The 24532-nt window shown below is 39.5% G+C and overlaps 1 protein-coding gene and 2 long non-coding RNA genes across 5 annotated transcripts in view; 1 reads left to right on the top strand and 2 right to left on the bottom strand.

Annotated features, from left to right (window-relative positions):
* Positions 1-24532, bottom strand: part of ntrk2a (neurotrophic tyrosine kinase, receptor, type 2a) — a 110934-nt gene that overhangs the window by 84775 nt on the left and 1627 nt on the right. For 2 of the 3 annotated variants that reach the window (XM_085179389.1, XM_085179391.1), the window contains exons 2-13: positions 22237-22311; positions 20918-20989; positions 20416-20484; positions 19373-19521; positions 7957-8090; positions 6850-6982; positions 6532-6603; positions 6107-6334; positions 4077-4103; positions 2554-2568; positions 1362-1399; positions 927-1026 (exon numbers count right to left, since the gene is read on the bottom strand). In XM_085179389.1, coding sequence (XP_085035515.1) covers positions 927-1026; positions 1362-1399; positions 2554-2568; positions 4077-4103; positions 6107-6334; positions 6532-6603; positions 6850-6982; positions 7957-8090; positions 19373-19521; positions 20416-20484; positions 20918-20989; positions 22237-22311 — 1112 coding nt within the window. The remainder of the gene's footprint in view (positions 1-926; positions 1027-1361; positions 1400-2553; positions 2569-4076; positions 4104-6106; positions 6335-6531; positions 6604-6849; positions 6983-7956; positions 8091-19372; positions 19522-20415; positions 20485-20917; positions 20990-22236; positions 22312-24532) is intronic. The other variant, XM_085179390.1, reaches the window with a different exon arrangement.
* LOC146506693 (uncharacterized) lies at positions 958-4788 on the top strand. Its single transcript, XR_014877116.1, has 2 exons — positions 958-1066; positions 1624-4788. It is a non-coding gene; the product is annotated as an uncharacterized LOC146506693 (long non-coding RNA).
* On the bottom strand, positions 8098-19364 carry LOC146506692 (uncharacterized). Its single transcript, XR_014877115.1, has 3 exons — positions 18515-19364; positions 12941-18099; positions 8098-12555 (listed from the first exon to the last, which is right to left on the bottom strand). It is a non-coding gene; the product is annotated as an uncharacterized LOC146506692 (long non-coding RNA).

Genomic DNA, 24532 nt, shown 5'->3' with positions numbered 1-24532 from the left:
TGGGATCTTTGCTCACCGTTCTCATGATCATTTTGACCCCACGGGATGAGATCTTACGTGGAGCCCCAGATCGAGGGAGATTATCAGTGGTCTTGTATGTCTTCCATTTTCTGATGATTGCTCCCACAGTTGATTTTTTCACACCAAGCTGCTTACCTATTGTAGATTCACTCTTCCCAGTCTGGTGCAGGTCTACAATTCTTTTCCTGGTGTCCTTCGAAAGCTCTTTGGTCTTGGCCATGGCGGAGTTTGGAGTCTGACTGGTTGAGGCTGTGGACAGGTGTCTTTTATACAGATGATGAGGTCAAACAGGTGCCATTCATACAGGTAACGAGTGGGGGACAGAAAAGCTTCTTACAGAAGACGTTACAGGTCTGTGAGAGCCAGGGATTTTCCCTGTTTGAGGTGACCAAATACTTATTTTCCACCCTGATTTACGAATAAATTCTTTACAAATCCTACCATGTGAATTCATGGATTTTTTTTTCACATTCTGTCTCTCACAGTTGAAGTGTACCTCTGGTGCAAATTACTGACCTCTGTCATCATTTTAAGTGGGGGAACTTGCACAATCGGTGGCTGACTAAGTATTTTTTGCCCCACTGTATATATATATATATATATATATATATATATATATATATATATATATATATATATATATATATATATATATATATAAAGATATATATAAAGATATATATATATATATATATATATATATAAAGATATATATATATATATATGGTTAATTCATACAGTGAAAATATCTTTGACCACATAACATAGTTTCTCTCCCTCCAATTAATAACAGGCTTTAATGTTTTCATGTATCCATGAAGCCGTCCACATCAAACTAAAATCACCGGTTCATTCTCCCACAGAGCTCAGATACCACAACTCAAGATTAGAGCAAGAAGTCTTACCTTTGATGCCAAACTTGGAGTTTCCTCCAAACTTGAGAATAATCACCATTACAAGGAAACCAACGAAGGCTACACCAGCGATGCCCCCCACCACGTACACCTGTACAATGAGAAACCGGGGTTATAAATCTCCTGGAGAGGTGAGCAAACACACTGACAGCTACACAAAGCCAAATGCCAAACCCACCACAACAAAAGGTATAGGCCACAGGCTGTGTTTATATCACTGCTCAAGAAAGGCAGATTTTCTTAAGGACTGCTTTATCTTCAATGTGTTGGGTTCATTCAATTACACATTACATAAAAATAGAGCCAGCTCAGGTGTTTCTAGACACGAAACACAAATAAATGAAAGAGAAACAGGCACAAACCATAAATAACTTGCAGTGGCAAACAGCAAAACCGTAGAGCTGCAGGAAAATAGAAGTGACTTACAGCGACTCTGTCCTCGTGTTGATTCAGAGGAGGGGTGTCTATTGATGCAAGAGAGAGAGAGAGAAATCAGAGAGGAGGAGAAACTCAAGATGTGATTTAAGGACAAGTAAAGGAGTGTTTTTTACTCACTGTCAAACAAAGATATGGTTTCAACTGATACAATAAGATTTACTGTTCATCTGAAGCATAAAATTGTTTATCTGTTTCTAACGAAATAAGCTAAAATATTATATTTTCTTCTTTTTTCGGCTTCTCACTTTAGAGGTTGCTACACCAGATGATCTGCCTCCATCTCATCCTAGCCCTTACCATCCTCTTCTGTCACACCAACCCTCCACATGTGCTTCTTCATTACATGAGGTCTTCCTCCTTCCTGGGGGCTCCATCTTCAACATCTTTTGTCCAATATATCCTCTATACCTCCTCTACACATGTCTAAACCATTTATTCCCATGTCTATTCTGGTCACTCCCCATGAAAATCTTAACATCTTTAACTTTGGCGCCTCCAGGTCGGCCTTCTGTCTTTTTTGTCAGTGCCAGAGTCTCCAAACCGTACATCACAGAAGGTCTCACTAACATCTTGTGAAACTTCCCATTCACTCTTTCTGCTATCCTTCTGTCAGGAATCATCCCTGACATTATTCTCCACCGACTGGAGGGTTGATGGTTGACCTCAGGTATGTAAACTCATCTATGCTTTTCAAAAAGCACACCAAGAGTATCATTATACAGAAGTATCCCACCATGTGGAAGCTGCTCCAACAAGAGGTCAGATTTTCATGAGGTTAGATTAAGAGAACTTCACAGCCTCATCATCCAAGGTGGTTTACTCCGGTCATATTGATCTGACCTCTTCCTCAAAGCCTTTTTTTTTTGTTGAAATAGAGAAAATTACCTTAACATTACAAACAATTAAGCTCAAATTGCTTGTCCAAGCAACCAAAGCATCTGGCGTTTTACTTAATTACTGACTTTATACAAACTCAACAACTTGTAGACGTAAAGTTAGCCTCATTAACATGCTACCTGAGCGTATATCACAAACTGATGGATGCTTTTTTTTGTTTTTGCAGTTTTTTTCTGTCTTTCAAATCTAGTGGCAGATGTGCAAAAATAGAAAACAAAACTAAATAATTCATTGTCTGTGTTACTTGTGGATAAGAGTGAGCAACTAAAAGATATGGCTGTACCTGTGGTTTGATCTGCTGGTTGGAGGGCGTATTGGAGAAAGACACAGACAGAAACAAATTAGTTCTCAGACACATTTCAACTGTAAGACAAGCACTCTGTTTTCTGAGCTTGTTTCATTAGTCATTACACAAACATGACATGCAAACAACACATGCTAAACATGCACACGTTCTAGCTGCAGGGTCGTACGCGTACGTAACCCCTCAACATCTTAAGAAAAACAAAAGAGTTCATGAGAGTAAGATTGCTGAAATGTAATTTGTGTTTGTTGACGACACCAGTTGTAAAAGTGAGCCTGAACTTTCCGGCACTTTCAGTTAATGAGTAATTAAATCAGGTTGGCAATTTAATACACAATATTTTTAAGTGATTTCAGTCTTTATGGGCTGCAGAGACAGTTAAGTCACCACAGTTCAGATGCAAAGCTGTGTTTGAGATGCTTCATCTAGCTAGAGCTACAGAAGTGCGGTGAGCATAATCGGAGTAACTTTTTTGAAGTGGAGAGTACTTGAAAATTCAGCATTTCAAACAGCTCAATATGTATGACACGAAAACAGTTTCTTTGCAGTTTGACACATAATTTGTCTGGTAGCTGAGGGCAGAATGACTGCGTTTCCCAGGGAAGAAAAAATGCTAATGCATGATCATTTTACTCTGTGAGATGGAGAACAGAGGGAAGACTTGAGAGAAAAATGCTCTAATAAAGGTAGAAATTTCAAGCTTACACGTAATGTTCTAGTTCAGTTTACAGCTTGGTAATCAGATTGGATTGCTATATGACATGTTTCTAATATTGTCTGGATGTTTCACATCATAAAATGTTTTTGAAAGCAAATTAGTTGATATTAATTCATGTTATCCAAAGTCTATACACGTGCAGTCTGTAATGTGGGTCAGTGATGAACTATGTTGGAGTTGTAAAGTGCAGACTGTGGTGTCCTGGCTCAATGCTCGGTGGGTCCTCGTATCTCCAGAAACATTATAAAAGAGAGATAAGCCCTTTAATTCTGAATTGAAATTTAAAAGATATTTAGATAGTGGTCGAATGCAAACTTTGAACTGATCTGTATCAGATTTTACTAAATATTTTGTACGTGCCTGTAATTTTTATGTCCTGTTGATTTTTGAAATGAAAGATAATTTAGATAATGCTTCAAAATAACAGTAAATCTATGCGCGGCTGCTAAGTAGACAATGTCACTGATTTTAATTTAAGCTTATTTAAGCTTTTCGTGTTCATTAGTAACAGTTGCCAAATTGCAGCTTTCTACTGGCTGGGGGTTGGAAAGCAGCCATAGTGGCAAATATAATGTGGGTCTACATATTGTAGAATATAGTTGTTCCCTCACTGCCCTGCTACACTTGAACAGTGTAGCAGGGCAGTACCCCCACCTGCCAAATCCCACTTTAACCCCTGCACAATGCTGATGTTAAACATCTAAAAACAGTGTCTGTAAACGGAAACTAGATGTGCCTCTTTTAAGAATTTTGCACTTAAAAAAGACAAAACATACTCACTTACCATAATAGTAAGGCTCCGGATCTGTTGCTGCAAAAAAAAAAAGAACATTTACATTGATGACATTTGTTTTACCAGGCCAACTTTGTGCATCAACACAAACTATTTCACTGTATGTAGCTATACCTGCACATATATAGTCTAGTATAACATAAAAGCATCAGCAAGATTTTTTTTTCTTTCAGCAGCTCCACCTTTGCTATCAATAAAGGCAGATTTAAAACAGAACACTGCCAGTTTGCCATTCCTTTATCTGATTTCATGCCAGCAACTACCCCTCATTATAAATCGATGAGCATAACCCAGATGGCAAAATATACACAGTCTGCAGCAATATTTAAAGTGTGAAACAGAGTCATGATGAATCAGGATGGTGACTGAGAAGTATATGAAAGAGTCTATTTGTGGTAATAATTAAATGCATTTCCTATATACTAAACAGAAATATTTGATTGTAATTGTACAAAGATAGGAAAGAATTAAAAAGTATCTGTAACGGCAAAAATAACTGTAAAAGGGGCGATTTCTTAGGTTTTGCCTTGAGATTAAAGGGCTATAAAATGATCAAATTAAAAATATTCAGCACGGGCTAAACAGACTAGAAAAGTTTGGACGTTGCTTCAAATACAGTACTTAAAAATGCCATAATGCAGTATTTGGTGGGATTGTCGTAAAGGAAAAAAACCCCATTTATGGTGCAAAGGGACAAAAAAGTTTTGCACCATTTGTCACAGAATTGTAGTTCAAAGACCAAAACAAGCAGCTCATTTATCCACTCTTCTCGTTGATGTTCTTCCAAACTATTACAATTAATGCACAAAAAACACATTAATCTCAGTGGGTGGAATGTGTGGTACTAGAGTACATTAATTAACTGTCAGACAGGGAAAGGAAAAATATTCTTCTAAAATTTTTAACTCTAACCTGTTGCTAGGCTCATGGTTTTCAATTTACAGGCATCATTGCATGACTACAAAGTAGGAACATTTCTCCTTTTTCAAACAGTGTTTTTCTCAATGCCAGTTGATCTGCACTCTTTGACCTGGAGGCATCTTAATGAGAGCAGTGCCATCTATCTGGCGAAAACAGATCCATTATATTTTGATCTAGGACTTTTTGAGAAAAGCTGAAAATACGTCTTTTTCTGGGTCTACACAAGTAAAACGAAAAGAAAAAAAAAAAAATATATATATAACTTTTGGGGCCACTCAGTAAATTTACATACAATTTATTTATTTGTCTGTCAGTGTTCCTGACTGTTTGTCTCCATAGCCATACAGATACGGAGTCATAGCTTTACATATGTTACGGTGTTACTTAGAGTCAAAGCTTCTCCTGTCTGCCTCTTTCTCATATGCACACATGGAAAACACAAAACAGTCCAAAAACCGCACCAGCAGCTAACAACAGGGACTGTGTTGCTGTAAGATTTTCAAAACAAAATCCTCCAGCTTGTTAATGGAAGACCAGTAAGCTTTAAAACATGTAGATCTTTCAACATAAAAGCCATTAATTAAATACAGAAAGGTATTCGGTCTGATTTTCAAAAGAATTCATCAGAGTTCATCGAAATCAGAGCCTCCAATTGTGTACTGGACATTGTCAAGATGCTTTAATAATGTGAGATTTTCACAATTAACAGGATGTTCATAAATAAATAATATATTTCAAATAAAACTTAGCTAGACATGAATTTATCAGAATGGTTTCAGGTGCCAGAGTTTCAACTATCAAAAGTATTTTGGGACAGTCTACTTAGCTTCAATTTCTTAACAACATAGCGAGTCCAGCAGTAGCATTAATCACTCTACTCTTTCTCCAGAAATTGCATAGTCTAGTTCTTGTGATTATTAATTATGAAGAATATTTTTCCTCAATTAATAATTTAGTTAAAAAAGAAGTGGTATATCATATGTTCTTGAAAAAAATAGTAAAAATGAACTTGCTGATAATTTTTTAAGAACTAGATCAGACATCGGGATGATAGTGGTGTAGAAACAGAAAATAAAACATCCAATAATGCTGTATCTTACCATCGGATGGCATGAGCATGAAATGAGCATCAACTTCTTTTTCGTCTGTGCCATAGGGGTTTGCAACCTCTAGTTTGTAACGCCCATTGTTGATGTGTGTAGGGCTGTCCAACTGCAAGCAGCCATGGTACTCTCTCTCAGCGTAGTCGTGGATCCTGGTGAAGATGTACTCCCCCTCCTTCACTGGCTTACCATTCTGTGACCACTTGAAAGTTGGCTTAGGGTTTCCTAAAGAGAGGTAGTGAAAACAATACAAAAGAACCAGTAACGTTAACTAGTTTTCATTATTTAAAAAGATGTCATTGCCCTATTTACTCAGGTACTGGTGTGACTTGGGGAAAGTCTTTTGTGTTGGGAACTTGTGAAATCACAGAAATCAAACATCAGAATATGACTAAATACGATCATGTGAACATCTCTCGTACCTGTCACGCTGAAGGGAATACACCAATGATGATCTGGAATTGCGTCACTCAGCTTTGTGATTTTGGGAGGAACTGATTGCAGCGGAGAGAACAGAGAGTTTAAGAGCAACAGTGTGAAATTCAAACAGAAGACACAGAACTAAGATAAGGCAAAGGTAAAAACTAGCAAAGCGTGCAAGAACACAGATTAAAAGATGAGAAGAAACGTTGTCTTCTCAAGCTTTTAATTCTGTGATTTAAAGACTACGCTGCATCGAGGGATGCTTTGACAAATTAATCTTCACTAAATTGGGGCAGTTTGCCAGAGGATAAACTTACATAGTATATTCAGCACCACGGAGGACTCTTTGTCTCCTACAATGTTTTCAGCTGTGCAGCTGATCTTGCTGTTGTGATCCGTGGAAGACAGGTTAAACAGTTGCAGCTTGGAAGTCTGGCCCGATGTCGCTATCTGCATGAGAAAAGAGCAGCCGCACAAACAAAAACTGATTGCTTATTAGAAGACAACGTCTTCAACGTCAGATCGTGATGTTAAGAGGTCCAAGAGCCACATTAAGTAAAAATTGACTTTTAAATCAGAGTGGACCTCAATAACGCTCAAGCTGTTAAATGTTCATGATATGTGCATAAAACACTAGAAACGCTGGGTTATGTCATTCATAGCACTTTAAACAAGAGGGAAAAATATGTGTTGACAGTAATATACTCTAAATTGCTAATTGTTTTTATGATGACACAGCCAGTCTGTGGTAGCCAGATTCTTCTTGGGTTGTGGGGAAATCAAATACTTATTTCCCTCATGGACATGCAAATCCTGTCAAACTTTTTTAGTAATTTGTTTTGTTTTGATATTCTGTCTCTCTCCATTAAAATGAAACTAACAGAAAGATTAGAGACTGTTCATTTCTTTGTAAGTGAGCAAGCTTACAAATTCAGCAGGGGATCAATCAGTGTACATGCTTTTGTCTTTGGGGGAAGAAATTCTAGCTGCAAGCTACTACAATCTTTTACATGTAAGGCTTTGATTGTTGTAGACTTGTGAGATAGCTAGTAATGGGCAGCCATGTGGGCAAAAATGCCTGGCTAGAGTCTATCTTTACATTTTCGTGAAACCTGTTCCCTGACTTTGGGGGATTGCAAGAGACAAAGTCTTCAACACACAAGCAACCAAAATGCAGTTATAATTAATGGTAATAAGCCATTTATTGGAAATCAGAGTAGGAACATTAAAATAACAGTATCATAGCAACAAATGGTCTGAATACTGAAATGCTGAAATGTAAAGCTCATAGAGCACAATATCATAATTTCTGTAACAGTAGGACAGCAGTGCTGGTACACTGTAAAATAACAGTAAAACTATAAACCTAAAATGTAAAGGAAAATCTCTTAAGTGTGTGTGTGTGTGTCTGTGTGTCTCCTAACCTCATAGTTGCCGACACGTATCATATCCCAGAACAGCTCAGGAGATGGGACACCAGAGGTTGTACACAACAGCTCCATATTCTCACCCTCCATTTTGGTCAAATTGGATGGGGTTAACATTGCCGTGGGAACCTCTGCATATAGCAAGGGGACAGAAAGGAGGAGAGAAGAGTGAGGAGAACGTAAAGTTTAGAGATGGCGACAGGACAGGACAGGAAGTGGTAGGAAAGGAAGCAAACTTAGGATTTAAGGCCTGTTTAAGGCCACAGTTTTTTTCTTCTCAGTTGAAATACAAATCACGTAAGAACCTAGACAACAAGAGAAGAGCAGGCAAACACACACACGCAACCACAGAGACACACAAAGAAAGAGCTCGAATTCAATCTCCCGCTCTCTTTCTCTCGCTTTCATTTAAGCACACTCACCCCAATCAAACAGTCAGACAAAGAGACAGAGTTCAAACACAGTGATGGTTACACTGATTACTAGTGCATGTCTTCAGCAGCCCAACTACTAAATTGATTGGACACAGTCTAAAGCCCCTGTCAAAGCAAAGACACTGGTGACTGTGTGTGTGTGCATATATTTTTGTGTGTGTGTGTCTACATAGCTGACCAGGATGTGACCTGAGCATGACCAATCAGACTCAATCAGAGTCTTGCCACTTTTGTCCCCTGTCCAATAACATCATTGAAGAGAAGAGAAGAGAAGAGAAGAGTGTCGACAGCTACTGCAGATAAAAAACTGGACAGATTTCTTATCAAACCCCATCCTCTCCCCACCCGTTTCCAACCTCTTCTGTCCGTCGGCAGAATGCTTATCACCAGGGCAACCCACTTATCACTACAGCAACCCACTCAATCACTGTGAGACGCCGTAAAAACCAGTCATTTCACTGGTGGCAGCCCAGCTACTATATCAGAACGACATATCTTAACAGGGTCTCAGTAAATCAGCTTTCTACTGCCACTACAGCCATCTGCAGGCTGCACATTACACACACACACACACTCACACGCACATCTCCCACTGAAGCCAACAAATTAGCATAAAACCTCTGCAAACCACCGTGATTTTGATGTAAGTGCAGCAGGATCGTTATGACCTCATGTTCAATTATGGTAGTTAAATCATCCATGCCAGTGTGTGATCCTGAATCTTTAGCTGCTTAGATGTTTTCAGAATCAACAAGTGGGATTGAAAAGGGTTTTATTGTAATTATGGACGGTAGATCGCCCTGCAATTGTGACAACACCAGCAATTATACGGAACTGTGTCGTGTATCAGTGCTGAGCCCGCACTATAGTTCACCTGCAGCCACTTGTGAGGAAATTCTGGCAGTCGGGTGTCTGCAAGGGATGCACGACATTTATATTCATGCAAGAGAGTTAGACACTAGCTAAGTGGATTTTCATTCAGTCTTTTGACTAAAAAATCCCGGCTATGTTTCTGTTAGTAGTGTTGAGCCATATCTCTTGTGAAGGCATGGCTGAACTTTGCGGTGGTTATTGATGTAGGTCTGTTTACTTGTGAGACATTTACATTGTGACAGTCTTCACATTCACACTCAAACTCAAACCACTCAAACCATGGCCAATTTAGAGTCACCGTTTAAGCTAATGTTTTCCAAAACATAAGTTTAGACAAATAAAGACGACATGCAATAAGAGCTAAGGAAGAATAAAGGTTAAAGAGCACAAAAATCTGAGTGATATGGTCGAACTGCTTGTTTTCTTCTTATTCTTAAGGTTATTTCCTGTCATGCATAGCATCGATGTCCTTGTGTCCTTGTTTTATATTAATCTTATATTGACACATAAAACCCTGGAAATAACTTGGTTGTACCATCAAGATTGGTCTTTTGGAAATTACTGAACATTAATTATGTCTAAAGATTCCACAACAAATATTTTTTTCTAATCTTGGAGCTCTGTATGGAGATATGCATGGGATTAGGTTAATTAGATCAATCTAGATTGACTGTAGGTGTGAGTGTCAATGGCTGTCTGTCTCTCTGTGTTAACCCTGCAACAGATTGCATCTGTCCAGGGTGTAACCTGGATCTTACCCTGTGACAGCTGGGACTGTCTCCAACCTTTCCATGACTCTGAATTGAATAACTGGATCGCACATCTGACTTTTAAGCCAAGGGTCACAAAGCCCACATCAGACGGGTTAGATAAAAAGAAAATGCATCGCTTTACCACTAATTCAGACTGAATCTCGTAAAAGTTAAGAGGCAAAGTTCACCCTCTGCTTAGCTGAACTAAATTCATGGTTCTCTTCTAATTTTCTCAAACTCAATAGTAATAAATCCGAGCTCCTCTTGGTAGGCACTAAATCAACATTATCCAGAACCAACAGTTTCTCTATTGCTATCGATAACTCACCGGTCTTTGTTTCTTCCTCTGTGAAAAGTTTGGGTGTCATCCTCGACAGTACTCTATCTTTCAATTCACACATTAATAATATTACTCGGTCTGCATATTTTCAGTTGCGCAACATTAATTTTCTCCGTCCTTTTCTCACCCCACATGCCACTGCCATTCTTGTCCATAGCCTTGTTACTTCCCGGATTGATTATTGTAATTCACTTCTTTTTGGTCTTACTCAAAAATCCACCCACAAGCTCCAACGCGTCCAGAACTCTGCTGCCCGTATCATCACCAGGACCCCTTCTGCCCACCACATCACTCCTGTCCTGCAGCAGCTTCATTGGCTCCCAGTCAAATATCGCATCAATTTCAAAATACTCTTGTACACATTTAAGGCTATTCATCATCTCTCTCCTCCATATCTCTCTGACCTGGTTAAGATCACCGCCCCATCTCGTTGTCTCAGATCTTCTTCTTCCCTTTCACTGTCCGTCCCTTCCCCTCGTCTTGCAACCATGGGGAGCAGGGCTTTCAGCTGCTCTGCTCCACGACTCTAGAATTCCCTACCTCCTGATTTAAGAAACATCTCTTCCTTCTCTCTCTTTAAGTCCAAACTCAAAACCCACTTGTACAAAATAGCTTATCCCACATAACCTTTCCACTCTCCTATTTTATTTGTTTATGTCTTATGCTTTTATGATTCTGTAAACTTCTTGCTTTTATTCTACTGTGTACAGCGACCTTTAGTGTTTTGAAAGGCGCTTTCAGATAAAACGTATTATTATTATTAATATTGCATCTGATACTGTGCATCGTCAGTTGACTACTAGGTTACACTGGAATAAGCAAGAATGATCAATTTAAGTAGAAACTGTGATATTGCTCTGGTAAACGTTGCTTAAAGACTATATTTTAGTGTTACAAAAGAGCTTTCTTTTCTGTAAACGACAACCTCTCAGGTAGAGAAGTGGAGAAAACTTCACAAATGACCCCTGGATGCATGACATTACCTATGCATATACTAGCTTTTGACACTCCTTGACACCTGGAATCCATATTGCATTCATTTTCCAGGATTATGTTCAATGAATGGGTGATGAATTACAAGTACGGCATCAACGACAGCATTACTCAGTGTCATTGTTGCTAGCTTTTGCTACAGGCCACAATAGGCACGTTTGTATTGATGTTTAGAGAAATGTTGGCATTTATTATGTAACCTTCCTTCTGCTCCATCATAATGATGTGTTTTTTGAGGCGATGCAGAGGCAGAAAGAGAGTTTTCTGAAAAAATGTATAGCAGAGAGAGGTGAGGAAAGCACTGGAGAGGCACGCAACACAAAGTATGTCCATAAGTTTGCCTGTGAATGTTCTGCAGTTCATGCACTGTGAAGGATTCACAAATGATGCAGAGACAAAGGGAGGAGGATGATGTGTTAATGATTGCTGATCTCTTGTCTGAGATTACAGTCAATTAGGCTGACACTTAACTCCAGCATCAGATCATTCGAAAATTTTGAATCTCTCTACACTTTTTTTTTTTTTTTTTAATTAGGCCACATTTAAATTATTGTACCAAGTTCCTCAGTATTCTTGGCCAAATGGGTCCAAGGAAGGACGACTGGTGAACTGGCAGCAAAGACATGGTTACAACGTCATTATGCTTGGCCTGTGTGTGGTGCGTGGCTAAAAACCTTAATGCTGCCTTTGATATAAAGGTGTCAGAACACAGTGCTTTCTGCAGAACTCTGAGAGTAGACATGCTGACCCATATATCCACTACTGAATACATCTACATCGGGCATCCGAGCATCTGAGTCGACAAATCACATTTTATTTTATTTTCACATGGACATCGGGTTGTGTGCACATCGTCTTCCTGGAGGAGAGATGACAGCAGGATACGCTATCGAAAGAACTCAAGCCAACAGAGGCAGTGCTATGCTCTTGGCGATGTTCTGCTGGGAAACCACAGGTCCTGTATTTCACGTGGATGCTACTTAGACACGTACCACCTGCAAACATAGTCTGCTTCCTCTGTGATGGTAAAAGCTCTCTCTGCCAGGAAGGAAGAAAATTGCAGTAGTGTAAAGAATAAAATATCTAACTGAGAATGAAAACACAACTTTAAACCAGGAGAATCAGATTTATGTTCTGTATGTCTCAGTTTTCAGTGTTTAAAGTTGTTGTTCCCGTTTTGAGCACTGTTTGATTAGCAGGATGGCTGCTGTGTTGCCTGGGATTACTCCTCATCCCCCTACCCAACCCTGTGGCTTGTTATGTCTTCACAATGTTGTGCTGTGAACAGTCATGTTTTCTGTGCAGAGGAGTTTTTTTGTTTCCTGTTCTCGTGCTGTCCTAACATGGAAGCACAGCATGAGTAGAGGTCTCTTTTTTTCCTCTTGTACCTTCCCATTGTGTGCACATTTCAGTGTTTTTTTCCGTAACTCTGCCGATCTCCGACTTGTAACCCCCATGTAATGTCTGTGTTATGTGTGTAAGGTCGGGGGGGGGGGGGGGGGGGGGGGGGAATGGGGTGTCTCATTTTACTGCGGGGCAACCTGCATGTGACAAATAAATTCTGATTCTGATTCTGATTAGGTTCAGACTTTTAGGGGTCCTACTGCCTTTCGGAAAGGTTTAAAGATTTTATATGCATTTTTTCACACCATAAATGCTGTGCATTAAAATACAAAGCAGTCACTATTCTTAGGGAAATATTATTATGGCAATTAAATTAAGGCTAAGTTGCGGTTTGGGTTAAATAGCATTGAAAAGTCATCTTAGCTTTGAGAAAGATTCTCTCTACACAGTCTTCTGTATGGGAATGAGACACAATCACTGAAAAGTAAATGGCTGTAATTCCTTTCCACATTAAAAGGGTTAAGCTATGTAAAAAGACATCCTTCCTGCTCATTTCAAAATCTTAGAACTTACTTTCTTCCATTTCTAATAAAGATTGTTTATTGAATTGTTTTGACCGCCTGTCCTCTTTCCCACAAACTGTCCTTCTTAATCTCTCTTGAGTCCTTCAGTTATGAAAACTTCAAAATGACAGCAGCATGTCCTTAGAAGGAAAGCAGGAGGCCCATGTCTTAAGACATTAAGGCCTGGATGACCTCTATGTTCCTGCTTCTTAATTAAGATAAAGCTGCAGTTATAGTGCTTGACCCTTAAAAATGTTAGAAACATGATGTCTAACCAGATGCTTACTCTGGATGGCATTACCTTGGCCTCCAGTAACTATGTGAGGACTCTTGCAGTCGTTTTAGACCAGGACGTATATGTAGGACTGCTTTCTTGCATATGCTCAATATCTCTAAAATTAGAAATATCCTGTCTCAGAGTAATGCTGAAAATGTAATTCATGCATTATTACTTCTTGGCTGGACTACTGTAATTCATTATTATCAGGATGTCCTAAAAACTCCCTGAAAAGAACTCAGTTGATCCAAAATCCTGCAGCAAGAGTCCTGACAGGGACTAGAAAGAGAGAGCACATTTCTCCTATATTTGTATCTCTTCATTGCCTCCCTGTTAAATCCAGAATCAAACTTAAAATTCGTCTAAATCAAACTTATTCGTTAAATCAAACTTAAAGGTCTTGAATAATCAGGCTGCATGTTATCTTAAAGGCCTCAGAGTACCACATCACCCCATTAGAGCTCTTTGCTCTCAGACTGCAGGTTTACTTGTGGTTCCTATTTAAAGTAGGATGGGAGGCAGAGCCTTCAGCTTTCAGGCCCGTCTTCTGTGGAACCAGCTTCCAGTTTGGATTTGGGAGACAGACACCATCTCTACTTTTAAAATTAAGCTTAAAATTTGAGTATTTAGTTAGGGCTGAATCAGGTGACCCTGAGCCCTCTCTACGTTACGATACAATAGGCCTAGACAGCAGAGGGCTTCCCACAATGCACTGAGTGGTTCTTGTTTCCCTCTGTTTTCTTTTTTTCCCCTTCACCCCAAGTGGTCGTGGCAGATGGCTGCCCCTAGCTTGGTTCTGCTGAAGATTTCTTCCTGTTAAAAGGAAGTTTTCCTTGCCACTGTTGCCAAGTGCCAAGTTTGCTCACAAGCGGTTGTTGACTGTTGTGGTTTTCTCTGTTTTATTGTAGAGTCTTACATCTTACATTATAAAGATAATTACAATTTAACTGAATTAAGCTGAACTTCACAGCCCTGTTACTTTAACTTCAGCTACCTCATAAAACAAGGTTACAAGCTAAAAATACAACAATCTGCCTCATCTGTCATGTGTTTTTGTGTTGTGCCTCCCAGCTGCTTTACTGACTTAATTTACTTACTAAATCTTTTGTGTCTTGCTTTATTCCTTACTATTTAACATGTAAGAAAGTTCACATATGTAATTAGCATTTCCTATCCACAAACTCTTACAGAAGCCATCTGGTCTGTTTTGAGTTTGCCTGTGCTGATGAATTGTAGTTTTATCTACTATACAACTATTCAAAAGCCTATGCACAGATTGGATGGTAAAGCCAATTAAGTCAGAAAGGAAATGACGGGAACAGAGGAAAAAATTCTTTGAACAGCAATCAGAAAAATAGATGATTAAGGGCAACGACTGACTGTCATTTTGCGTGTTTGACTGGAATGACTAACTGAGAGAGACACAGATGAAGGCAGAGTGCACCTGTGCTGTGATGTGCCCAGCGGGAATCTGGTAATACATCTGCTATAATTTCTACAGCGCCGGGAAAAAGCACCCTTTGCTCAGGACAGCTGGTTTCAGTTATTCACTTTAATGGAATTTGATTCATTTAGCAGAAGCTAAAGGTGTTATAAGAGCGATGGTGGAAAAAGCTTAAACTTACCCTTCTTACCATTAACAAGCGTGGCATTAAAGAGAGAAGGAACTGAGGGAAGGACACAAAATGAAAGACTTTATAAAGAGTTAAATATGGCTCTTTTGTTTTGTTTTAATTACCCCGTTATTAAGAAACAGCGGGAGTGTTAAACACCTGCCGTTGCCAACATTTTTGCTGAGTGACACAGCTGATGTTTTTATTTTGCACATTGAACAGGCTCTGTGTTTGTAATCCTTTCGGGGCGGAGCTCCAACCATAAACAGTCCATGGGGAAATACAGACGGAGAATCGTATGAGTCTCGCCTGTGAGATCAGTGTCGGCCCGAGGGCATCGATGGGCATTTCCTCTTTGTGCCTTCTTCATAATGTCGCTCAGAAATGTTCAGGCCCACAGACAGAAAGGTTTTACATAAAGCAGACAGGCAGATGGAAAATGCCAAATAAAGAGGAAGAACTATGAGCATGGAGCGCGAGGCCAGCAGTTTGGCCAGACTGAAAGGTCTTTTTTGGTGTATCACTGTTAGCCCTGGGGCATTATTTGGCACCCCTGCCCCACCATGTCCTCCTACTCATATGTCACTCTGCCAGGGGGTCCCCCGCCCACCTCTCCAGAGGCCCTGCTGTAACTGTGCTAATGCCAAAAATATCCTCTGCTAATGGAGGGAAGGTAGAGGGGACAGATCAATAGGAGTTATCAATGACATTGTTAGCTTCCTGCAAGCTAACTTATTGTTTGTGCCCTGAGCGTCCGGATTGCCCAGAGCTATTTTTCACCAGATTGATTCCTCTGTGAACAACAAAGATGCTAAAACAAAACCCCAAAACATGCTTAGGCTCATAAAGCGGATTTGACTGATGGTTTTTTTGTTTGTTTTTTTTGTTATAAATTCTGACATGAAGTCTGACATGAAAATTCCTTTATAATGCCACGTTACTAAAATAAACTGGGGTTTATTATTTTATTTCTTCATTTCCGAAAGGCGGAAACAAGTTTTATTTGCTTACTCTGGTCAAACTCAAGCTCTAAATGCCATATTGAGCCAGATACAGTGCACACGATTGGAAACAAAATCAACAAATCCAGAGAATGAGAGCAGGTCAGACTCTGAGACAGGTCAAGCTGTAATTTGACACATCTTATGAACAGAAGAGTGTCCAAAATAGAATGATTCATGAAAAATTCATACAGATGATATAAAGAAGGGAAGAATAAAGTGTCAAATAACTGCTGACATTTATACATTCATGCTTCATAAACACTCCCATAAGCATAAAAGCCTTGTGGTTTGTAGAAGCCTGTCCTGGAAGTGTACTTAAACTGAAATTACACTTATGTGGTAAGTAATTGTATGTGGACGACTGTAAAGACATAATCCTTTATTATAATATTAACTGTGTTTCTTGGCAGGTCAAAGAAACGTTTCTTGATTAAATCTGTGGAAAGTGTCTTTTCTTGCTTTTAAAATGTGATCATCTTTGTGGGGTTTGCTTATAATATTGCAGCTTTCCATAAATCTAGAAAAGTTGGGTTTTTTGCTTTTTATTCCTAGAGAACAAAACATGATGATTCAGTGGAAAAGGAAATGAAATCTGCTGCGTGACAGCAGGTCACCGGTGCTATGGGACACAGTGCAGATGGTCTTTATAACACTTCATTTTACTGCAGTACATACAGTCAGCAACTTTCAGAGTCAATGATGTCATCTATGTGCTGAATTACACAAAGCATCATATAGTCCTAAGCATGCTGCTGTTGCAGGTGAGCATCAAGAAGGAATAGATGAGCAACTTAGGCAAGGCGATGCACAAATTTGGCAGGTTTTGTATGATCTCTGATAACGATAAGCTAAATAAACTAAATCCTGACTAAACTGACGTTTCTTTGTTTTCTGCATGTGGCGAAGAAAAGAACAGGGAAGGAACACAAAACAAAATCTCTAAGTAAGCTCTACGTACGACTGACATACGTAGCAGACAAATGATGGTTTCTACAGGCAACGATCAACATCTGTGCGTTTATTCTCTAGAATAGCAGCACAGCTAAGACACACACACACACATTGTCAGGCTCTCTGCAAACCTCCAGAATAAAAGCAGGCCAGATTGTTTTTTGAGTACATGTGTGTGAAAATACTTAGGACGAATACTTCTACAATCGATACCCTCGTAGTTTCTGTAGTAAAAGCAAAAGGGAAAATAATCAATAGGGACGGCTCACTGAGACATAATGTAATAGCTTCATTAAACATCTCCTCCCCCAGGTTACACATGTACATATAAATATAATAATAAATATAAAAGCCGTGTTTTCATGTTGTTCACCTGCTCGTTCAATACAATGCTTCCCCAGAAGTACACAAGAATATTAAACATTGCACACATCTAATTGGTAAATAGACCTTTTCACTACAAGCATACAAGCATGTACCGTACAATACATCATGATGCTCTCTCTCTCCTTTGGTTAATCTAGCACATTCAATGTAATGACAGAGCTTTCAGTGATACACCATACAAGCATGTACCTACACAGAAGTACACAAGAATACTGGAAATAACACACATCTAATTGGTAAATGGACTGGTACTTATAGACCTTTTTACTACAAGGATACACCGATCAGGCATAACGTTATGACCACTGACAGGTGAAGCGAATAACACTGATTACCTCTTCATAGTGGCGCCTGGATTTGAGTTTAATAAGGGCCAAATTATGGTTAGACAACTGGGTCGTGCAAAACTGCAGCTCTTGCGCAATGTTCCCAGCATGCAGTGGTATGTATCTATCAAAAGGAACTGATTCTCGTGGGATCATTAATTGATACAATATACAAGCATGTACTTTTATAGAACTACACAAGAATACTGAACCCATCTAACGCACATCTAATTGGTAGATGGACTGGTACTTGAAGAGCTTTTTGCTACAAGCCAAGGGTTTTCTATCATGGATGCACTCACCCTACGGTGGATGCATCAGGACCAATTTGGGGGTTGGTTTATTGCTCAAGAATACTTGGACTTGCAGGCTGAAGGACCTGGAGCTCTACCTCCTGAGTCAGAGCCTCCCCAAATTAAAATTTTAATACATGAACACAGTGGTGGCCCCTCTCCCATTGCCTATCTGATTAGAGAAAATCTCTGACAGGTTTAACAGAACTTGCAGCCATTTTTTAAAACCTATCATCACATTAAACATGCTGGGTTAACCAGAGGAGTGAAATAGAGCGCTATGACACATCATAAGTGTATGAAATTTAGAGCAAACAGGAATATGAACACTCGTAACTTTTGATTGGATGGCTGGACACCTGTCCAGAAAGGCTAAGACTACCCCGCCTAGTATTATAGGACAACACAACCCTCACACACTCACAAACGGCACACACATGTATAACCTGTGTGTCGGTCATTTCACTTTACTCCATCTAGCAGCTAATCTGTGCATCGCATGAGGAAAAATCCCAACTGGACAAAGATAAATCAGTCTGTGCAGCGCTGATGGCATTTTGGTGACACACAACAGAGAGCAAACAACATGTTCAAGCCCTGTGAAAGCGAGGCTCTAAGTGTGCGTGCGTGCTTTTATTTGGTCATTTGTTTGCTTGCTCATGCATAAGACATTGTAGCTTTCTGCACTTCACAGTGTCTTGGGAAATTACAATATACAGGCTAAGCGACACTCCGTGTAAGTGCAATGCTGTCCGTGCAGCACCCACTCACATACCAGTAGGTATATATTACTGATTACTGCAGAGGCTGTATTCAGTGCATGAATTGTACTCTTTGTACAGTTATCCTCTTAGGTGTTAACAGCAAACTTCAGTGTCTCTATTCATTCAACCCCCACACCTCCTGAGAATTGCCAAAACACTTAGCACATTTGTCTTCAAATATCAAGTTTCATACCGCACACGTGTACATACACATTTATACAAACTGTGCACATAAAAACAGATGTGTCAGACATATGAAAAATACATAAGAACATGACAAAATCTAAGCAAGCCCTTGGAAAAATATTTGCACAGGAAACTATTAGGATTGATTTTTTTCCCTCCAGGTGCTTCAACGCTTTACATTCTGCTACAGCTTGTGAATGTTTTTTCCAGGTCCTTACCCTATGTGTGTGTGTGTGTGTGTGTGTGTGTGTGTGTGTGTGTGTGTGTGTGTGTGTGTGTGTGTGTGTGTGTGTGTGTGTGTGCACGCCCTTACCACAGTTTGGTAATGTCAGTCTGGACAGCAGTTTGCGTGCTCCTCCATCCTCAATGCAGCGTAGCTCCTGAATGTCTGCTTCCTCTCCTAACCACAGTTTGATCCACATGTTCTCACAGGAGCAGTGGAGGGGGTTTCCAGACAGGATCCTAGAAGCACACACACACATTGAAGATCTGTGAGAAGCAGAGCATAGCAAAGCACGAAAGAGTAACAGACATTTTGGAAGATTTAAGAAAGAGAGGAATTGTAACTGTTCGACACCACTAATGTTCAGTGTTTCTGGGATTTGTTTTTTTCTTTTTTTGTCACATTACAAGGTTTTCCTACTAACATCTCTGCATGCTCTCTGTGCTGTTATTTAGCTTTTAAATCAGGGGGAAAAATAGAAACAGGGGGAAAAAATCTAAGAATAAAATACAACCTCAACCTCCTGGGTGAACACTTTTGATTGCAAAGGGATTGGACAGGTTGTCTGGTGGCGGGCAACTGGTCTCCAAACAATCACAGTCTGACTCAGACTCACTGCAATCACCCTCAGACAGATTGCCAAAGAGTTAAAGATAACTTCCATGTAATTTATAAACACAGACAGATTGACAGCAAGTTGCAATCAATCTGACTGCTCTGCAACATGTTTCTTTGCAACAGGCAACTCAGTTATTGTAGGGTTTTGTCTTACTATACAACCAACAGGTTGCGTTCCAATATAAACCTAAGTTTGTAGTTGAATCACTATCCTGCAACAACTATGTCACTATTTCTGACTCTCTGTTTCAAATTAGGATCTGACTGGACTCTGAATGCAACTAAAACGTCAGCTCCTCTTTAATCAAGAACTTCTAAAAAACCATTTTCCTGCTTGAGGAAAATTACGGACTAAATAGAACTATAAACCAATGAGATTAAAAACCTAAGATGCTATTACAGATGCTACTGTATATATTTGTGTTTATCTAAAGACTCTCATAGTAACTAGGAGGTAAACCAACAGACACACACACGGATAGAAAGACTGATAGCAAAGGTTCCTCTGAACTCACAGATAAGAGATGTTGAGGTGTTTGAATATCCTCCAGGACAGGGATGACAGGTTGTTATCTTTCAGATTCCTAGAAATTAAATCAAACATTAGGGAAGAAGACTGTGTTTGCAGCACGAAAGCAAAGTAGTGGATTGTTGTTAGGACTAATAGCACATGTCTGCTTCTATCTACACTAATAAGCCTGTATTATATTTCTCGTTTAAAGTTTTCCCCACACATTGTCACAGACTGTCACAATTAAACTTAAGTGTCACATTAATTAAATATAATAAGTATCAAACTAAACTTTAATTATATTGACTCTGCATAATTGTTTGACTATCAATTATAAATCTTGTTAACCTGTAGCGGACTTCGTTTTTCATCAATTTCACTGCCTTCACTGGCTTTTCTTCTTACTTATTAATTTTCTCTTCACAGTGTGACTGGTTCACATTGCGTTGCAAAGGTACACATTTTCAATCGAAGGGAAGGAATAAACAGCATGACTTTTTACTCACAAGTACTGCAGTCTAAAGTTGCTCTGAAAGGCCAGCTTTGATACATATGTTAGCCTGCTGTTGGTCACCGTTCTGGCACAAAACAAAAGCAAGAACATCATCAGTATCTTCATGAACACATGTCTCACATCACAAGCCAGCCAAGACGAGGATATGTACCAGCAATAAGAACCTGGTAACCCATATTCTGCTCTCCTTATTGTCTTATATGACCTACAAACCACAACCAGGATATATATATATATATATTAACACAACACTTTTTTTAGAAAGTAGAACAATTTAGGTCCAAAGAACTAATCAAATGATGAACATTTAGGGCTTTAAAAGAGAACACGCTTTCTGTTATTGGGTGTCCAATATAGGGATGTCTGTGATGCAAACAGACAGAGACAAACAAAGGTTGTTTTTCATATTAAAATGATATATCAGTCTCCCTTACTGTTAAAATGACGTTTATATAAACAACGCCAATAAAAACTGCATCCATCAGAGCCAATCGAAGCTAATACACTGGATCCGCTGGGCTTAGTGTAAATGGTACCCCAATAGAAATGCTTTTATGTACATAAAAAATTTATATTAATACACAACAGGCATTACACAACGATGCTATAACGGGATGCATAAAGTCTTTGCCCTTTATCAGTTAAGGTGAGGCTGTAAGACAATATTGCCGCTTGGTGCGATGTTATCTCCTGCAGCTGATGGTGTGGCATCACTTGGGCTGAGCGTTTAGTCATTAAAAGTGTGAATCATAACAAAATATTGTTGTATGACTAGTCAGATCACACACTATTACATTAACACAGCACAGAGTGTAAGTGTTTGTGCAGCATGACATAGACACACAGGACATTTGTTTCAGATAGAAGCTTAAACACAGCATTTAAAACTTCCTGCATTTATAGCTGTTTTTGCATGAGTCCAGCCACAATAAAAACCATACAGCACACTCGCTGTGGATATGTGCTTTGTGCTAATTTGCTTGGCAAATGGGATACTGGTTGAGAAATTAGGTAGCGTTTTCCTAACAGATTTTATCTTCAGGGTACAAGAAAGTGGTTGCTCGTGGTTATAGTTTTTTTTTTTCTTTTAAAGAGGCAAATTAAGATAAAGAAGTGCAGAACTGGACAAAACACTGTGTGATGCAGTGATAAACACAACAAGGCTGAAATAAATAAGACTAGTAAAAAGAGGAGAGAATGTGCATAGAAATGCTGCCTATTGTTTGGGTCCAACATTGGACAAGAACACTTTAAAATAATTCAGACAGACCTCAAAGGGTACATGGGTAATATAAGCCATTAAAGACTCACAGGTTCCTGAGATTCTTGTAGTAGTGCAGGTCTTTGTCGCTGATGGAGGAGAAGCTGCTCTGGTTTGCGATGTAACTGTCAAGAGAACCAAGCGTCGGTGAGACGGCTCATTTATTAACAGGTGGAAGCATAAACAGAAGCATTTCAAAAAGTCAGAGGGACCAAAATAAAATGAGAATGAAAAAAAAAGGACTCTGGAGAGCGTGCAGGTGGTACGTAGGAGAGGGGGGGGGGGGGGCAGTGAAAAAGGAACAGTTCTCGCCTCTTTTCCTCAGCAGCACTTGTGCATGGCACTTGATTCTAGAGCCAGCAGGAGATGATTGTGGGCAACTCCCTTGGGTGAATGAATTTAGCTGTGTGAATGTGTGCTGGAAAGCAGTATATGTGATCTTTGAATATCACAGCTTCGGGATCGGATTTCTGAGAACATTTAGAGCTAAACAAAAGCTCTGGACAGTCTTTCCCATCAAGGGAACACACTGTAACGGTCACAGCACCGCCCTTTGTCCTGCACAAACCTCCACACTTATTGCACATACTCCCTTGCTAAATCACAAGGTCAGTAAATAAAGTGTTTTTTTCCAAGGGGGTAGACAAGCAGTGAGTGAGAAAAACCATCTCTATTGATTGATTTGTTGAAAGCTGTAGAAATGGAGGAGCAATTCTTTTGGGAAATATTGCAAATTCATCAGGTGTAACTTTTAGTTCATGTTTCTCAATGTATGCCATAATAATTACATTTTAGTTGATGCAAGTGAAAAAATAAATGAGTTAGGACTGAAGGGACAGCACATGGCCTGTTTAGCAGGGGGGTCCTGGTGAATTTAGGGGGTTGCTACCACAGTAGCACTGGTCAGTGTGATTGCTCTAAATTGCAATGCAGTTGGTTTGGCTTGCATATAAAGTGGATGTTGTGTTTACTTCCGATTACTTAGTGTTTTGCTGCCTGTTTGCTGCCCCTTTGAAAAAAAAAAGGGGGGGGGGTAATAACATAGATACAGGGGGTTAAATAAGAATAGAATTCCTTAAAAAAGTACACCATGCAATCTGCATGTCTGGGGTGTTGCAGAGAACCTTTTGTGCACAACACCTATTCTTTCCTTCCCCTCATTTCCCATCACAATCCACTAGAAAAAAAAAAAGTAGGGAAAAAATCTGGTGATAATGAAATGTATCTCTCAATAAGGAGCACACTGCCTGACGGCAGTGATGCATGGACAATGTGACAAAATGATTTTAGTGGAACGAACTCGTTTGCCATCGGAAATAAATCACCAATTAGTCACTCGGTGTCTGCGCTTAAAAAATAAAATAAAATAAAATAAAATAAAATAAAATAAAATAAAATAAAATAAACACCTGCAAAAGTGTCTAAAGGAGAACAGCAGACAGTCTTGATGAATAATAACGCTGCTGTCAAATAACACAAGTGTGCACATGTTTGACGAAGCCGTCGCTGAATGTCTGTTTTAGTGAGCTGGGAGGAATTTAACTGAGCTTTTAAATAACCATTATTATACCCACATATGTGCGTTAGCCTCCTTTGTCTGTCGGTGTAGGGGTACAAGCGTGAATATACAAACTCTGGGAAATTTCTGTACGCGTGGTTATGTTTTCAGTATTTAATCAGGAGGGCATTTTCTGTGCGTAACAAAACATATTGCCATTTATGATTGTCTGTATTAGCACAGCCACCTCCCTGAATCCCCCCTAAAGGATATTTTCTAAACAGATGGTGACTAAGTATGATTTGTTTGGAATTCTGAGCATATACATACTGCAGGCTACACATTAGGGCACAAAAGAGACATCACCGCAGACTGTGTGAGCTGTTACACCCATACAGCACATCGATTTCTGACCAGTTGTTGAGGATTCAGATCAGCTGTCATAAACTAAGTCCAACCAAAAACGGCACATACGACAGGGCGCACGATGACCTACAGTATCTCCCCCGAGTTGTTTTTTTTTTTTTTGGCAAGGTCGTTCGGAATTAGCAGTTCCACGGTCATCAGTAATTTGTCTGTTTACATTAGCCAAGCACTCAGTCAGTGCTTTTCACCACACTGGCTCATTCAAAGCGCTTCCAAGGCTTCTTCAAGGCCGCCGATAAAAACTGTTTATCTCCGACATAAGTCATTACCAACAAGGCCGTTTATCTTTGCCAAGAAATATGCTGGCGCAATTAAAAACCTTAATCTCCCGTTTAATTTGTCTCGGCTGCAGAGGTGCCTCAGCTCATTTTCAGGCCAAGTGACGTTTCATTAAATGTGAGTGGAAAAAGCTCAAATACAGC

Source organism: Neolamprologus multifasciatus, chromosome 12, assembly GCF_963576455.1.
Source record: "Neolamprologus multifasciatus chromosome 12, fNeoMul1.2, whole genome shotgun sequence".
Lineage (NCBI taxonomy): Eukaryota > Metazoa > Chordata > Actinopteri > Cichliformes > Cichlidae > Neolamprologus > Neolamprologus multifasciatus.
Note: the sequence above shows the minus strand (reverse complement) of the source record. Positions and strands in the feature narration are given on the sequence as shown.